A 17,088-nucleotide genomic window follows, 5' to 3' on the forward strand; every position below is an offset into this window, starting at 1 on the left:
TGATTGGATCAGTGATTGATTGGATCAGTGGGTGATTGGATCAGTGCTTGATTGGATCAGTGGTTGATTAGATCAGTTAAGCTGATTAAAGTAGTGGTACATTATGAGGTTAGTATGTTTGATTAGATTAGTGAAGAAAAGATATGGGAGGAGGGATGCTATTTGTGGGCACCTCACTTAATGTGCAGGATGCCACGGTACATTTCAGACTGTTGAAAATGAGCATAACGGTGATGGATGTGTTACGTAATTCAATGTAAGCGTTTCACATTGTATATGGAAGCAGTACCCTAAACCAGCAGTGCTTGATTAGACCAGTGAAGTTGATTAGGTCAGTTCTTGATTAGATCAGTGGTTGATTAGATCAGTGGTTGATTGGATCAGTGCTTGATTAGATCAGTGGTTGATTAAATCAGAGGTTGATTAGATCAGTGGTTGATTAGATCAGTGCTTGATTGGATCAGTGCTTGCTTGATTGGATAAGTGGCTGATTGGATCAGTGCTTGATTGGATCAGGGGTTGATTAGATCATTGCTTGATTGGATAAGTGGCTGATTGGATCAGTGCTTGATTGGATCAGGGGTTGATTGGATCATTGCTTGATTGGATCAGTGGCTGATTGGATCAGTGGCTGATTGTATCAGAGGTTGATTAGATCGGTGGTTGATTATATCAGTGCTTGATTGGGGGTCAGTGCTTGATTGGATCAGTGGTTGATTGGATCAGTGGTTGATTAGATCAGTGGTTGATTAGATCTGTGAAGTTGATTAGATCAGTTAAGCTGATTAAAGTAGTGGTAGATTATGAGGTTAGTATGTTTGATTAGATTAGTGAAGAAAGGATATGGGAGGAGGGATGCTATTTGTGGGCACCTCAGCTAATGTGCATGATGCCACGGTACATTTCAGACTATTGAAAATGAGTATAACTGTGATGGATGTGTTACTTAATTCAATGTAAGCGTTTCACATTGTATATGGAAGCAGTACCCTAAACCAGCAGTGCTTGATTAGACCAGTGAAGTTGATTAGGTCAGTTGTTGATTAGGTCAGTGGTTGATTAGATCAGGGGTGGATTAGATCAGTGGTTGATTAGATCAGGGGTTGATTAGATCAGTGCTTGATTGGATCGGTGGCTGATTGGATCAGTGCTCGATTGGATCTGTGCTTGATTGGGTCAGTGGCTGATTGGATCAGTGGCTGATTGGATCAGTGGTTGATTGGATCAGTGGTTGATTAGATCAGTGGCTGATTAGATCAGTGCTTGATTGGATCACTGGTTGATTAGATCAGTGGTTGATTGGATCAGTGGCTGATTGGATCAGTGGTTGATTGGATCAATGGCTGATTGGATCAGTGCTTGATTGGATCGGTGGTTGATTTGATCAGTGGCTGATTGGATCAGTGGTTGATTAGATCAGTGGTTCATTAAATCAGAGGTGGATTAGATCAGTGATTGATTGGATCAGTGGTTGATTGGATCAGTGGTTGATTGGATCAGTGGTTGATTGGATCAGTGGTTGATTAGATCTGTGAAGTTGATTAGATCAGTGAAGCTGATTAAAGTAGCGGTACATTATGAGGTTAGTATGTTTGATTAGATTAGTGAAGAAAGGATATGGGAGGAGGGATGCTATTTGTGGGCACCAAGGGCGATAAAGTAAGACTCTGTTTCTACAAAAAAATAAATAAATAAATAAAAATATCAAAGTTTACCTAATAGTTTTTCCCCCAACATGTTTTTTAAATAAATTCCACCACACTTTCTAACAAAGTATACACATTTCATGATACAAAATTCCAAAACAGCATCTATGCTTTATTCCAGCAGCCCAGCAGTCAACAAACTATGAGCCATAATGTATTTTGTAAATAAAGTTTTATTGGAAAACTCCACATCCATTCACTTTGTAGGCCTGAGTATTGTATAACGTGCAATACTTACTGACATGGTGATGACGGCTGCTTTCACACTTCAGAGGTGAGTCACTGTGACCAGCTAGGGATCACACGGTCCACAAAACCTAAATTACTCTCTGACCCTTTGCAGAATTTAGGTAATTACTTGATTATTAAATTCAATTCTTGAAATTTTTTCATGATAAAAAGTTGGAGAAACTCAATTTTAGTTTTGAATACCTGGAGCTCAGGAATAGGTTTAAAATGAAAATGCATCAAATAAAACAATAAGGGATGATAATTAAAGAATACTCACAATCTTTCAAGGAGACTTAATCCAGAAAATGAGCCATTCTTCAGCTCGGATATCTTATTGTTACTCAGAATCCTAAAAAGGGCAGAAAAAAAATAATAAGTTGCCTAACATACAACCTCAATATCAAAGTAATTTAGCTTATTATGTTCAAACCTACAAAGAATGCTCAGACATCCCTTATTATAACCCTAATTTTTTAGCTGGTTGACAAAAAGAGAAAATCTCCCCCTTTCTTTTTGAAATCAACTACTTAAAATAGCTCACTCATACATCTTATCACATTGTAAATGACACTCGGCCAGAACCTTTAAAATAAAAATTGAGAAAAGTCAACAGGTAATAGCTATAAGTTCAACATAAGCATACAAAATGCTCTGCACATTTATAATTAATCAACTTATGTAAGTTGAATATTTTAAAACTGGAATCAAATTTTTAAAAAAAGCTTTAACATGTGATCTATAAAATACTGACATAAAGAAATAAAGTATCTTCTAGATATCATTATAATCATGCTGAATATCGTTTATAATTTAACTGTCAAGGGTGGGCGAAAATATGGTTTCCACATGTACCCACACAGGCAAGTAGCTGAGCCCTAACACTGCACCCACATAATGAGAAAATATTTAAAAATGAACTGAAAACAAAAATTGATTAAAAGAAGTCATAATCAAGACCACGCTGACAGCGGGACTTGTCTGAGAAGAGACTGTGTAATCTTGTCGCTCCTCTATCTAGGCTTTGTAACTGTCTGCAGCTTTTGCAGCCTGAATGTCAATGAAAAATTTCCAAGAATAGGGTGAAAATGCTACAGTCCCCTGATTTGAGGAAGTGGTGATAGGAAAGTAAAGAAAATGAGAACACCAAAGGACAGAAGAATGAAATAAATGTTACTGACACTAATAAGAGACAGAGCTAGATATTGAACTTGAGCAGCTTTTACTGCAAATACCATGTTCCTCACCATGCACCAAGGTCACCAAGGTCGGGCTGGAAGTACTTTTCATGATGGGGACAGCGTGACCTGGAGCTTCGTGAAACGGCGACACAGCAACTCTGTGTACATACAAATGATCACAGAGCCTGCCTCAGCGTCGTAAGACTTTAGCATTCATTTTCACTTTGTCTCAAAGAAACTTGGATTATTTTCACTAAAATATAAACAGCTGGGCGGCGCCTGTGGCTCAGTGAGTAGGGCACCGACCCCATATACCGAGGGTGGTGGGTTCTAACCCAGTCCCGGCCAAACTGCAACAAAAAAATAGCCAGGCGTCGTGGCAGGTGCCTGTAGTCCCAGCCACTCGGGAGGCTGAGGCAAGAGAATCACCTAAGCCCAAGAGCTGGAGGTTGCTGTGAGCTGTGATGCCACAGTACTCTACTGAGGGCAACAAAGTGAAACTCTGTCTCTTAAAAAAAAAAAAAAAAAAACAGTCATTAGTCACTTGCTTTTCTTTTGATATAAGTGGAATAAAAAACAAAATCCCTGCTCATGTAGATGCACAAATCAGAGCCTTTTTTGGATGATCATTAGGAACGCCTCAAGTCCGGCAAACCTGGGGTTGAACCCCAGCTGTACGGATTTCAAGCTATGCTGATCTTTGCAAGTCACACCCCCTCTCTATGACAGAGTTCCCTCATTTGCAAAATGGGAAGAACAGGACCGACCCCAAAAACACTAGAAGGAAATTAGAAAAAGCAGACACATTTGATGAGCGTCCATTATGATTCAGATTCTGTTCCCTGGATTCTAACACACATCCCCTCTCCCTTCAGTGGTTCTGAAGTCAGGATATACCTTGTCAAGTACAGTAGAACCTCTGTAAGTTGACCACCCAAGGAACTAAACAAACTGCTCAACATACGGAGGTGGTCGACATGAGGAACTAGGCCCACTGTACTCACATGTACCCTATGAAAACTCAGTCAACTTCAGGAGGTGGTCAATGTAGGAAGATGGTCAGCGACAGAGGTTCTATTTTATATTATTGTGCAGTATTCTGTCCCTCCCCAAAGCTGTTAGTACCGCATGAATAAAGCTTCAATCATTGGGACCAAGAAAACATGGAGATCAAAACCTTTCTAATCACAGTATAATACCGTCATCTCTCATCAATACAGCCAAGGTGTTTGAAAGAAAAGTAGCACAGACAAAGCAAATCGGACTCTCCCATGACCACAAACATTTCTGGACCAGGATTTCCAGTAGCCTAATGGCGTTCCAGGAGCCTGCAAACCTCGCGGCTCTAAGCAGGCACAATCTTTCACTAGCACTCACCGAATCTAACAAACAGCATATTCTACTATTTTATGTCAGCATGATGGATAGCAGACAAAAATCAGAAACGAACAAAGAGGCGGAGGGCAACCGTAAGACTTAAAACCAATTATGATACAGCCGAACAACAAAATGGTAGGCGTTCAATAAAAATTGTTCTTCCAATGAAAACTTGAGGGGTAAATGCTTACAGTCGGTTAAAAAGCAAACAAGAAAATTGACAATATTATTAATTAAAAAGAATCTGCACACACAGGCCCAAAGAAAGGTTGGAAAGAAAATACATCAAAATGATCCTAGTTTTAGTGGTGAGGTTTTATTGTAGATAATCTAGCAGTATCTTTTGAATATCTAGATAAAGACTTTTTTTAGTTTTCCTCCTGATAAACATAAGAATCGTAATAACTATGTATAGCTTGAAAAACTGAGTTAATTTTGACTGTAAGTATTATCTTAGAAATAAAAACCCAAAGAATATGTATCCCTTGAGATTAAAGAGTCACTTATTTAGGGCAGCGGCTCAGTGAGTAGGGTGCCCATATACCAAGGGTGGCAGGTTCGAACTGGACCAAACTGGCCCCAGCCAAACTGCAACAAAAAATAGCTGGGTGTCATGGCAAGCACCTGTAGTCCCAGCTACTCGGGAGGCTGAGGCAAGAGAATCACTTAAGCCCAAGAGCTGGAGGTTGCTGTGACCTGTGACGCCACAGCACTCTACCGAGGTCAATAAAGTGAGACCTGGTCTCTAAAAGAAATAATAAATAAAGAGTCATTTATTTATATTTGAAATACACTTATGTAAGGACTGATGTCAGCAACTTTATAGTCACTATACATAGGGCAAAGGACAAGGGGATACTTAGAGGTTAGCGTTTTACTCAAGACCCTGCCAGGAACAAATAACTCAGTTTGTGATATTTCTTTATATTCAAAATAGAGACTTTCCTACGTAGACTTCCATTTCATCTTTAAGAAGGAGAAAGAAATAGGCTAGAATGATTACCAAGATCCCGTACAGCTAGTTTTAATTTTCTACAATTATTCATGTTTTAATAAGCAAAGCCACTGAACTTTGCAGTGACTGAGCATTTATAACCAATAAACTAAAAAAAAAAAAAAAAAGGAAAAAACAGAAAACTATACAAACTACCAACCCCAGTGGCATTAGCATCCTGTTTCTGCGTGAAGAATGAAACCCAAATGTCACAAGTAGCTCGTAAAAAACTGCCAGGGTGGTGGCTAAATTACACACAGTGCAATTCAGTAATGCTTCAGCAAAAGGACTGTCATTTGCTCAGTCATAAAAGCTTTAGTACGATAAATGATAGATTTTATTGAGGAAAGTAAAAAGGAAGACATTTCATCACACTTAAAAAGTTATAACTGTAACCTTAAAAATATAGTTTACAACCCCAAGTTAATATATACAGTCTACACATTACTTCATGTGTTTAAGGATTTTGTGCAAGAAAACGGGATCAGTGTGAATAAATCTACTCTACAGACAGTTTTTATACTCACTTCTGAGATGGGGGACTGTGGAAGTAGCGAATGCATAATATCACGGATCATTATAAGCCGCAAACCCATCCAGAATCAATATTTTTGCTGGCATCTCTGAAATCTCAAACTTTCTAGGTGGGAACTAAATGAAAAATAGAAAACTTGGCCCAAGTTATGAAGCTCATATATACCCATTTCTGTTCTGTGCTAATGACGTGAACGCCACATGATCTATAGCCAACGCTTAGGAATGCTATTCTGGGCTGGCGCCTCTTGAATTTCAACACGGTAAAGAAGAATTTGTCGTCCAATGTTACCATTTAACAGGGTCCCCAGTAGGTCTGGTACAGACCGATACTGGCATGTGAAAAAGGAGTAAGACTTCATAAAGACACGTATTTAAGAAAACCAAAAGCTTACGGAGTGGACGAAACAAAAATTAAGTAGTATTAGAAGTTTTCAGTTGCTGTTGCAACTCCAGGAATAGAATGAATTCCCTTGAAAGCCATTAGCAGCACTCACACCCTGCGTGGGGTTAGACAAGTTCATGAACTCATTCTAGAAAAAAGTGCTACACACCTCATTGCTGAATTATCACTATGATCATCTTCAAAGTACTTCCTCTTGGGAAGTTGCACTCATACCAGCACCTAGTTCAAATAACTCTGGAAGTCTTTTTCTGGAATGGCATTCGCAGCAGTCATTGTACGAGGTCTGACCATGAAGTTCATGAACTCATCCTAGAAATAGGGTTTTGAAGGGTGAACTAGGTGCTAGGGTCAGTGCATAGCTTCCCAAGGAGCAGTTCAAGGGTGACCCCGGGGATATTCAGCCATGAGATACACAGCCCTTTTTCTAGGATGAGTTTGTGAACTTAATTGTCTAGCCTTGTATGGCAGAAGGCACAAAATGACTTCCCTTTGAAAATCATTAACTTAACTCAGGAACTTAAAAGTCATTAACTTAACTCAGGAACTTAAAAATATACATCAAGAACATTAAATATTCCAATCAAATATTTGTCAATTATGAAAGGCTACTTGAAAGGCTGAGGCAAGAGAAGATTGCTTGAGCCCAAGAGTTTAGGATGCTGTGAGCTATGATGATGCCATGGCACTCTACCAAGGGTGACAAAGTGAGACTCTGTCTTGAAAAAAAAAAAAGACAAAATTTCCAAATGCATAAAAAGCTCTTAGAAGACAATTAAGAAAATAAAATCTCCAATGGAAAAACTGGCATATACCCTCGACAGAAAGTTCAATGAAAGTAAACAGCAATAGATCACAACCATATGAGGGGGTATACCACCTCGCTCAGGAGAGAAAGGTCAGTAAAAGTAAAAGAAGATATCATAAATCAATTAGAGTGGGGAACAAACGTGGTAACATGTTTTATATTCTCAGGGAAACAGCCGCTCACAGTTTGCTACAGAGCAGTACAGTCGCCAGAAGGGCAAAAGTACAGTGCATATATAATATTTGATCCATTAATTCCTCTTCTGGAAATGTGTTCTAAAGATATACTTATACTTCCACTTGTGCAAAATATATTACATGTTACGTTACATAATTATATATTTCTGTAACAAAATTATTCATTGCACTATTTGTTTGCAAAAGCTAATTATTGGATATTCGGGTTGGTTCCATAACAGTGGATTTTATGGGATTTGGGGGAAGGGGAAGTAGTCTATATACAAAATGGGTTACCAGGAAGATGGAGGGCTGCAGGGCGCAGGGGGAGGAAGTCTTTAGATATGCACACAGGGCGGGCAGCACCTGTGGCTCAAAGGAGTAAGGCAACGGCCCCATATGCTGGAGGTGGCAGGTTCCAATCCAGCCCCAGCCAAAAACCGCAAGAAAAAAAAATTGATATTCACACAGAACAATCAGGATGTGTACATCTATTAAAAGTTTCCATTCCTTGACAGTCCTGATTTGTGTAAGTATTAATAATATAAATCCTACCGATATGCACAGATGCTGTGTCAGATTTACCGAGTGTAACAATGTATGTGTGTGTTACAATAGCCATCAAGTATGGAAAGGTGGCCAAGAGAGGCAGAAAAGTCAGCTAGGTTCACAGCAAGTGAGTCACTGACTGGCACACACCTGAACCCGCAAGGCCACCTGTGGTGAGCAAGGATCAGGACCGGTGACTCCTCACAAATGAATTTTTGGTACTTTGCTTCACATATTGCACTCAGGAAAACGGCAACTCCGAATGTTCTTCCAATTCCTGGTCCAGAGGCTAACCAGATCTAACCCATGTTTTCTTTCTAGATTGTGACCCCTAAGAATGGTTTTTACATTGTGCAGTGAGTGAAATAAAGTCAGAAGAGTAATGTTTCATGATGCATGAGAATCATGTGAAATTTAAATGCCAATGTCCTTAAATAAAGTTTCACTGGAACAGGAGTGTGCCCATTTGTTTCCACACTGTCACAGGGGTCCTCAAACTTTTTAAACAGGGGGCCAGTTCACTGTCCCTCAGACTGTTGGAGGGCCAGACTGCGGGCCCTGGGACAAGTCAGCTAAGCAGGACAGGCAGCGGTGGCAAAAACACCTAGCAGGTTGGATAAATGTCCTAGGCAGGCTGCATGTGGCCCGGGGGCCATAGTTTGAGGACACCCCGTCTAGGGGCTGCTTCACGCCATGATGGCAGCAGAGCCGGCCAGGGGCAACAGTCACTCTGGCCTGTAAACTTTAAATATTTACTAACTGGCTTTTTACAGAAAACATCCAACAACTACTGGTTTAGTCAATCCTACTCATTCTGTTCTCAGGTCAACGCAAATCAAGTGCTAATTTCTACATTAATTCTTCCTAGCAAGTAAAAATGAAAGTATCTACTGAACTCAGAACTCCCCATCAATTTGAATGAGCCTTCGTTTAGAATTATATTTAATTCTGCCTGGCATTGGTGATTATATGTACATATATAGTCATAATTTATAATTACGTTGTTCACCAATGTCTCTCTTTCTTTGACTAGATATTATGTATATTCATTCATTCATTTCTGCAGAACAAAATCTTGGATGGTATGCTGTGGTTCTTGTATGTCAAAGAATGTTTTGCCTTCACTTGACTCTTCTACGTCACTTATCTTTATCTGAAATTATGCTGTTCCGGTATTTTTTGCATCTATCATGTCTCCCACGACCAGGTAAAATTCAAGTAGTGTAAAAGTAGTGTAAAATTCAAGATGTGTTCCAGTTTGACCATCGTGCTACACACACACACACACACACACACACACAAAAGAACATAATGGTGAACATCCGAGCGATCCTATTTCGCAGCCACTCTTTCTTCACGGGGAATATTCACTCCTTCATAAGAACTCTGTACATATTCGTAGTTTCTCCAAAACAATAGTAAAAACTTGCAAGAGGAAAGAAATTCAGGAACTCCCTTGGGTCCTCCCTCAGACTATGGCAGAGTTAAGATACAGTTGGTGTAAGTGTGGGTTGCAGCCACAGAGGCGCACCCTTCACTCTCCTTCTGAACAAGGCCTGTGCGGCAGACAAGACAGCAGTTAGCTGACGCCCCCAGCTGCAGGCGTCCAGCCCCCATTTTCAATGTTCAAGCAGAGCCCAGGCACTTGGCAAGCAGTTTCCCAGCCAGTGAATGAACACAGCAGTAGTGGCAGGGCTCCCCTTCTCAGCCCAGCACGGACTCCACTGCGGTCCACCTCATACCCGCACTTCTGCTGGGCTGGCCAATCCCTCTCCATATCTGCAAGGCAGTCTGAGGCTCTCTTACCTGATCAATCGTCCCACCTGTCCCCATCCTTTCACAGGTGCATGGCCTACAGCCCCTTCCAAGAGCCCCCCCAACGCCTCCTTCTCTCTCCTCTCCTTTTGTTTTCCATAGTCCTTTCCCCCTGTAAATGTCTTGGGCTTCGAGCTCCCAACCATGTGCTTCCCAAAAGACCGACTGACAAATTGTTCACAGCATCTGCTCCATAAATGAATGAAATAAAATGTGACCGGGTTTAACTTTCTGTGTTCCCAGATCCTTCCCTCAGGAGATAATAATACAGCATCTATAATCTACTGGCATCCAGCGGTACAGATAAGAAGTATAAATCTCAGTCCCACTCCGTCCTTCCTCTCTCTGAGGCTTAGAGAATTTTTTTTTTTTGAAATCACAAATTCTACCAGATGTCTGATGAACTTTTTCCTTTTAATACTGCAATAAATGTGTCCTAAGATGCTTTTTCGGCACTGCAACTCTTGTGAAATTAGGAATGGCTTACAAAGGATAGCAAAAGAAATTTCCAGCTGTCAGGAAAAGGAAGAAGTGATACCTCTATCAGTAGTAGTGATGGCTGGCACACCCACAAGCTGGCACACCACAAGCTGTGGATGAATTTTAAGTTTAGTCTGGACTCAATTATCTCAATTATCTGGCTCAATTATCACTTACTGTGTATACTTTAAGATTTCACTATGATGGGGCACTGAAGTCAGCATTTGTGGAAGAGAATATGGCCTATTCCACGACTGTCAGCATAATTAAAGGCAGAGAAATAGTAAATCTCTCGGAATTTAACACTCAGGAGAGGTGGGAGGGATTCACTCACGACTCAGAGAGAACTATCACTCAAGCAGCTTACATCCCTGGTAAGTTGCCAGCTGACTTATAAGACAAGCAGATGAACTTCCAATGATGCATGATTAAATTAAATTGGGGGAGGGGGGAGCTTGTTCTATTTTCCAAGTAGAAAAACACCAAACTTTAATCTCTTCAGAGACACCCAAATCATAAAATCACAACCAAAGATGCTCAAGGAAGAGTCAAGATCGCTTTTCGTAAAAATGCAATGGAATTATGTTTGCAATATACTCGGAAATGATTTGAGATACTATGTATCTTTTGCGTACATATCTTAAAAAATAAGGGATAAATGGCTAAAATGCCAGTAATGAGAAAATCAGGCAAATTCGAATAAAAAACATATAGGAGTTCTACACATTATTCAACCTACACCTATGTTGGAAGATTTCAGATAAGAAGCTTTGGGTGCAATGAGTTAAATGCAGAACATGAATGGTTATGAGGCTAAGATGAAGTTGAAATGGGAAGTCTGGGCGCTGACGGAGGTGTTATGGAAGCAGCATTTCATGAGGTGGGAAAAAGAAGCAGAGGCTTGTAGAGAAAGGAACTCAGAAGAGCGAGTGTCTCTCCAGCTTCCTTGCTGCAAAGTCGTTTGGAAACAGCCACCTGACTGTCGATGGCCTCTGAGAATTAAAGACTGTTTTTCCTTCTCTATCTGATCTTTACTTGGATCCTCCATCATTCAGACGCAACGTCCAGACTTTTTAATTCTGCTTCATAATTCTCATCCTAATTCTTTGGCTTTCAATTCTGGAATAAATCCTCTGCTCGATTTTCCAGGCCGCTAATCTTCATAAATCCTGAGTTGCACTTTAGCCTATCGACTGAGGCCCAAGCCATTGCTTTTTAACATTACAATCCCATTCTTGATTTCTAAAAATCTCCTCCTTTTCCCTCCCTTGCCCAGGAAACTGCCTTTTGCTTTATCCACCGCTATTCTCTTGTATCTGAAACTATGAATGAGAACCTTCCTGTATTAACTTTTCCCCGGTGCTTCCAAGGGACTGACTCAGTCACCTCTGGCTCTGTTGATTTCTTCTCAAACGTCCAGGAATCCTCTCCATTCCCTGCTCATCTTTACAAAGGTGGGGCAGACTCAGTTGCTGGAGAGGGTTTCTTTAACACAGTGGTTCTCAACCTTCCTAATGCCGTGACCCTTTAATACAATTCCTCATGTTGTGGTGATCCCCAACCATAAAATTATTTTCGTTGCTACTTCATAACTGTAATTTTGTTACTGTTTTGAATTGTAAGGTAAATACCTGATATGCAGGATGTATTTTCATTGTTACAAAGGGGTTGCAACCTACAGATTGAGAGCCGCTGCTTTAGCACAAATGAAAATAATGGTGAATGGATAGAGTCTAGAGCCTTGATTCCAAGGTTCAGAAGTCTCACATCCTTGGAACAAGAGACACAAAAGTCACCTGGCACCAGCTACAACTTCTCCCTCCGGCTTCTGTCACCCACCCGGTGTATTTTGCTGTGGCAACTCTCCCAGTTTATTTAAAACTAACCAAAATGGCTTTGTTGTACTCTACCACCAACCCTCTGTGAGCCAAACTGTCTGGGAGCAGAAGGGAGCAGCTGCTTCAGGGTTATTCATTCCTGGCCAAGCACTCCCGTCACCCGCTCTTGGTGCCACTCCCCATAGTTTCAATTCTTGGAAGGCTTCCAGGATGCTGTTAAGAAAAATTCATTTTTCTCGTTATTCTTGCTTTTGTCTCTATTGGGTAGTAAGTCCCCTTGCTGTGGAATGGTGGAATTTTACCATCAATCTGATCCCATCTGTGTTATTTATTCCACGAGGTCCTCAATGCTTCTGGGCCTCTCATGTCTTCAGCCCCATTGGGGCCCATTCCTATTTTTACTTTTCATTGATTGTTTTCAATAGAACTTTGAAAAGAAGGGTGAAAAAGTAAAGAAACATGGTTCCTTGGATATCCACTTGGGGCATTAAGGGGTCATTTCCTAAAAGCAGAGGTCTCTGTCTTCTTTTATATATCCTCTCTGGAAAGCCTGGTTTCTAACCCATTTCTCCCTTCATATACGAAGGCAAACGTTTCCTCTTATGAATTTGCAAAATTCTGTACAAAAACCTCACTCTGTCACTTAATAGAAGTGTTACTTTTGGCATTGGTCAACATATGCGTATCTCACGTGTCAACGAAACTAAAGTCCCAGGTACCCGGTAAAATACTCAGATGACCCTTAGCACAATCATTCTTGAAGGGCCATGGTCATCTTGGCCCAACAACCCACCACCTAATGCAAAAGAAGGAGGTCTGCAGTGGGGGAAGATGTGTTTTGGGGCCCTGGCTGGTGACTCTAACCAATTTTTTGTCTGGTGTCACTTTTCCAATCTCTGCCCCCTCCAGTCATTACTGAGCACTTAATTCCATGACAAAAGTGGACTCTAAGATACACACCACCTGAATTTGAATGACATCAGGATCCTTAACCTCTCACTTACATCATCCCTAAAAGAAAACACAAGGCTTTTGTGAGCACATATGTGCATGTGGCAAAGGCCCTTGAAGAGGGTCCCCGTGAGTAAGTACGTCCTAAGACCAGAGCAGCTGGATGGTAACACTGATGCTGGAAGTTTCCATCCAGCAGTGCCTTCTGCTTGATTTCCAACCCGGTTGGGCTCCCTTTTATCTTCTGACAAAGCCAACAGTGTAGAGGAAGCCAAGAGCCACTGAGCAAGATGATTTGCAGCTGAGGGGTGGACCCTCCGGCAATTCATCCGCAGGTGCTCCTTGCAGAGAAAGCCCGAGACCGTGGCGATCCTTAGGGATCCTTAGGCACGTAGTCATTGTCTAGTACTCCCCTCAGCTGTCTTGTACTGTCTCAGTAAAGGGCTAGTGTGGAGGTTGCTCAGGGCTACCCTGCAATCAAGGTTAGCCCGCTTCCTACAAGCTTGTACTTCTAATCGGCGTCATGCCTGGGTCCTTCCAGCGGTGATCAAGACACAACAGCATCTGCCCCACCTCACCAGTCTCTGAACTGTTACTCACACCACTGAGGTCCAAGAACATCTCTGGCACATATGTTTTATCACTAATATGTTAAAATAAATGAAACTAATTGAAACCCATAACTTCACAGATACTGTTTAAAATAAATACTGAAAAATGAGTAAAAACAAAATTGAGACAATATTTGTTAAGCAACAGTACAAGCAATATCCTATGGCAAGGCAGGGTGATGGCACAGACACGCCTGAAGTCTGGAAACACTGCACCACTTTCCAAACAAGAGACCCACCTACGGAGCAGAACAGGCGTCAAAGAAACAGCCGCTGAAAGAGCTCTCTGACCAAATGCACCCAGAAAGCATGACCTGCTAATCAACTGTTCTAAACTGAAGACACGTACTCACATCCATTGAGTTGAACATTTCTAGGATTTGTTTCATTGAGACACTTTCGTGAGAGATGACGGCACAAAGGGCAGCCAACCCCACTCTTCAGAAAGCTCAACTGTAGCTGTCAGGCGCCTACAGGCAAAAGTGTGCTAGGTGCAACCAGAGGTTGGGTGCCAGAGTGTCAGGATGCCAGGATTTGAAGACAGAACGGCCTCATGACATTAGTATACAAGATGACAATGAGATTTGTGAACTCATCCTAGAAAAAGTGCTACACACCTCACTGCTGAAGATCACTACGGTCACCTTCAAAGTACTCCCCGTGGGAAGCTATGGACTGATGCCAGCCCCTAGGCCACCCTTCAAAGCAATCTGGAAATTATTTTTCTGGAATGACTAGCTGAGTCTTTGGTTGTGCAAAGTCTGACAATTAAATTCACAAACTTGCCACCTTGTGCTTATGTTGGCAGCACTGTACAAACAACTCAGCAAGGCTTCATAACCTTGGTATATCAGGGTCTCACAGCTGTGGTCTTGTGGACATGCGGTGGTGCCTTGCTGAGTGGTGTTCATTACTGTTGTGTGTGCTTGTGTGGTCACATGGTTACATTTAACTTCTGAAATGGTTCATTAAACAATCTTTCAAGTTTCTAGGCATTTGTATCAAAGACTCGCTATTTCAAAATAAAGGTCTGGTTTTCCTTACTATTTTGGATTATTTTTGTTGGTGGGTTGGTTTCTTGAGCCAAAGTCTCACTCTGTCACCTTGGATAAGACACCATGCTGTCATCATAGCTCACAGCAAACTCAAGCTTCTGGGCTCAAGGGATCCACTCACCTCAGCCTCTCAAGTACCACAGTGCCTGGCTAGTTTTTCTATTTTTAGTAGCGATGGGGGCTCACTGTTGCTCAGTCTGGTCTCCAACTCCTGAGCTCAAGCAATCTACCCACCTCAGCCTCCCAGATGGCTGGGATTACAGGTGTAAGCCTCCACACATGGTCCTATTTTGCATTCTTTATAGTTAGCAGTTTCATAACTAAAAAAAAAAGGCTTATTTCTCTGCTTTAGCATTAAACTGCAAGTTTACATGAAATTAAATAGTATTTGGTTAAGAAAAACTAGAAGGTTTTTAATGCCATACTAGATGTCTTTCAAAAATGCCTGGAAATGAGAACCTGTTTATTAAATAGCTCTTCATCTTATCTTAGGAATACAATAGTTTCATGCAGCATAAAGAATACTGGACACTTAATATTTATGAATACAGTAAAAGGCAGTTTATCTGGCATTTTAATCAAATGGAGAGTTTCTCTCGGGACCATACTGAGGTTATTCTAGGTCTCTTGAGTTGGTTTTTTTTTTTTTTTTTTCCAACTGACATTCTTGATGATGGACGTATTACTCATCAGTCCAGAATGCATTTAAAGAACTATAGTGTGCTGGGAGTGATATAAGGATACAAAAACAGACCTCAAGACTAACGTTACACAGGTGCACCCCAAGTGTCAGGTGCTACAGAAGAAAGGAACAAGCTGATCCCACGAGAATACAGAGCCTGAGTGTTATTGAAAAGTACGATGATGAGAGGGCATATTTCTGAACTTTGTTGTAAAAATATGTAGAAATTTAAAGGGCAAAGAAGGGAAAAATCCTTTTACACAGAGATAGCCTCTGAAAGGTCTAGATGGATTTTCTATTGACTATGTAACAAATTACCACAAATTCAGCTACACAAATCACACCTGCTTATTAGATCAAGAAGACTAGCCAAGGAGTGAGAGGCTCCCTCTGATCAGGTGTCACCAGCTGCAGAGAGCTCGACATTAAAGGTGAGTGTGCTCCAGAGTTCATAGTGGGGTCGGGGAAGGGGAAGAAGATGACAAGGCAGTCAGAGACCTAGAGGCAGGCAGACATCAGATGCTTAGGCAAAAACATCCAGGAAAAAAACTGGAAACTATGTAAGCGACATCAGAGAAGCCCTTTCTGCCTGTAGCCAGCTCTCCAAGAGCAAGGAGCACAAGGTCCACGTATCAGTGGTAAACTTTGTTTAAAATGCGAGGCTGTTAAAATTCACAAGAGGAGCACTAAAACGTTACAGAAGAGGTCAAGAAATTTCTTCTATTAGATGCTTGATAGATAAGTATTTTAAGTTTGCAGGCAAAGAGGCAAGATCCAGGATATTACATAGGTACTTACCATAAAAAAGGAAGAAAATGAATAGCCACAACTTACTATTGACAAAACTCAAAATACAATAACATTTGGCAAAGACGGGTTCCTCCACCAAGCTACAGCCAGGCTCCCTGAGATCTTCAGAGGCCTGGGTTTCTGCCTTGGTCCCTGCAAGGTCCAGTTTTAATAAGAATCTTGCTAAGTCCATTTAGAGAGAGTCCCCTTCTGGATTTCTAATCAAATCCCTCTTCTCCCAAGACCGCCCATGTGATAGACATCTGATCACCCTGATCTGCCTTCAGCAAGAATCTCCCTACTTGCCATATCTCCTCCAAGTAATTTTCCATTCAGTGATCCTCCAACCTGCATGGCTACAAACCCCAACTCGTTCTTGTACTTGGATTTGAACTCCTTCTCTCTCCCCTACTGTGACAGTCCTGACACCCATCAATGGTCTTGAATGAAGTCTTCCTTGCAGTCTTAACAGCATCAGGGTAATTTTGTTTTTATAAGAAGAATGAATTAGAGGGAGATAACATTTCACTGAATCAGAGTTCCCACTCATCAAATCACAGACTGGAAAAAAAAAAATTGCTGAAGTTGTAGTTTATTGACCTTTGCCCTTGAGAATGTGCACTTTAGAGGAAATAAAACTGCTAAGAAACCCTAACACACACGTTCCTTCCAACACACATCCCACGTTACAGCTTTTCAGTACCACAGGAAAATCAATGCATGTGGTATCTGGAGAAGGAAGGCGGGAATACAGAATTAGCCTCCCATGAAAGAGCGGGTTAGGGAAGAAAAGCCCCCCCACCCCGCCCTTGCTCCCCTTATATTTCCTTGAAACTGATCCCATCAAAAAAGAAGCATGGAAATAGGGAGATCTCAGCTCGGCGCCTGTGGCTCAAGTAGCTAAGGTGCCA

The 17,088-nt window shown here is 41.3% G+C and overlaps 1 protein-coding gene across 1 annotated transcript in view; it reads right to left on the reverse strand.

Annotated features, from left to right (window-relative positions):
* The window catches only part of ADGRA3 (adhesion G protein-coupled receptor A3), a gene marked incomplete at its 5' end in the record, with an annotated part of 107,839 nt that overhangs the window by 71,924 nt on the left and 18,827 nt on the right, over positions 1-17,088 (reverse strand). Inside the window, one exon of the mRNA XM_023515341.1 lies at positions 2,213-2,286. Coding sequence (XP_023371109.1) covers positions 2,213-2,286 — 74 coding nt within the window. The remainder of the gene's footprint in view (positions 1-2,212; positions 2,287-17,088) is intronic.

This window comes from Otolemur garnettii, unplaced genomic scaffold (genome assembly GCF_000181295.1).
Source record: "Otolemur garnettii isolate 467f Iridium unplaced genomic scaffold, OtoGar3 scaffold00069, whole genome shotgun sequence".
NCBI lineage: Eukaryota > Metazoa > Chordata > Mammalia > Primates > Galagidae > Otolemur > Otolemur garnettii.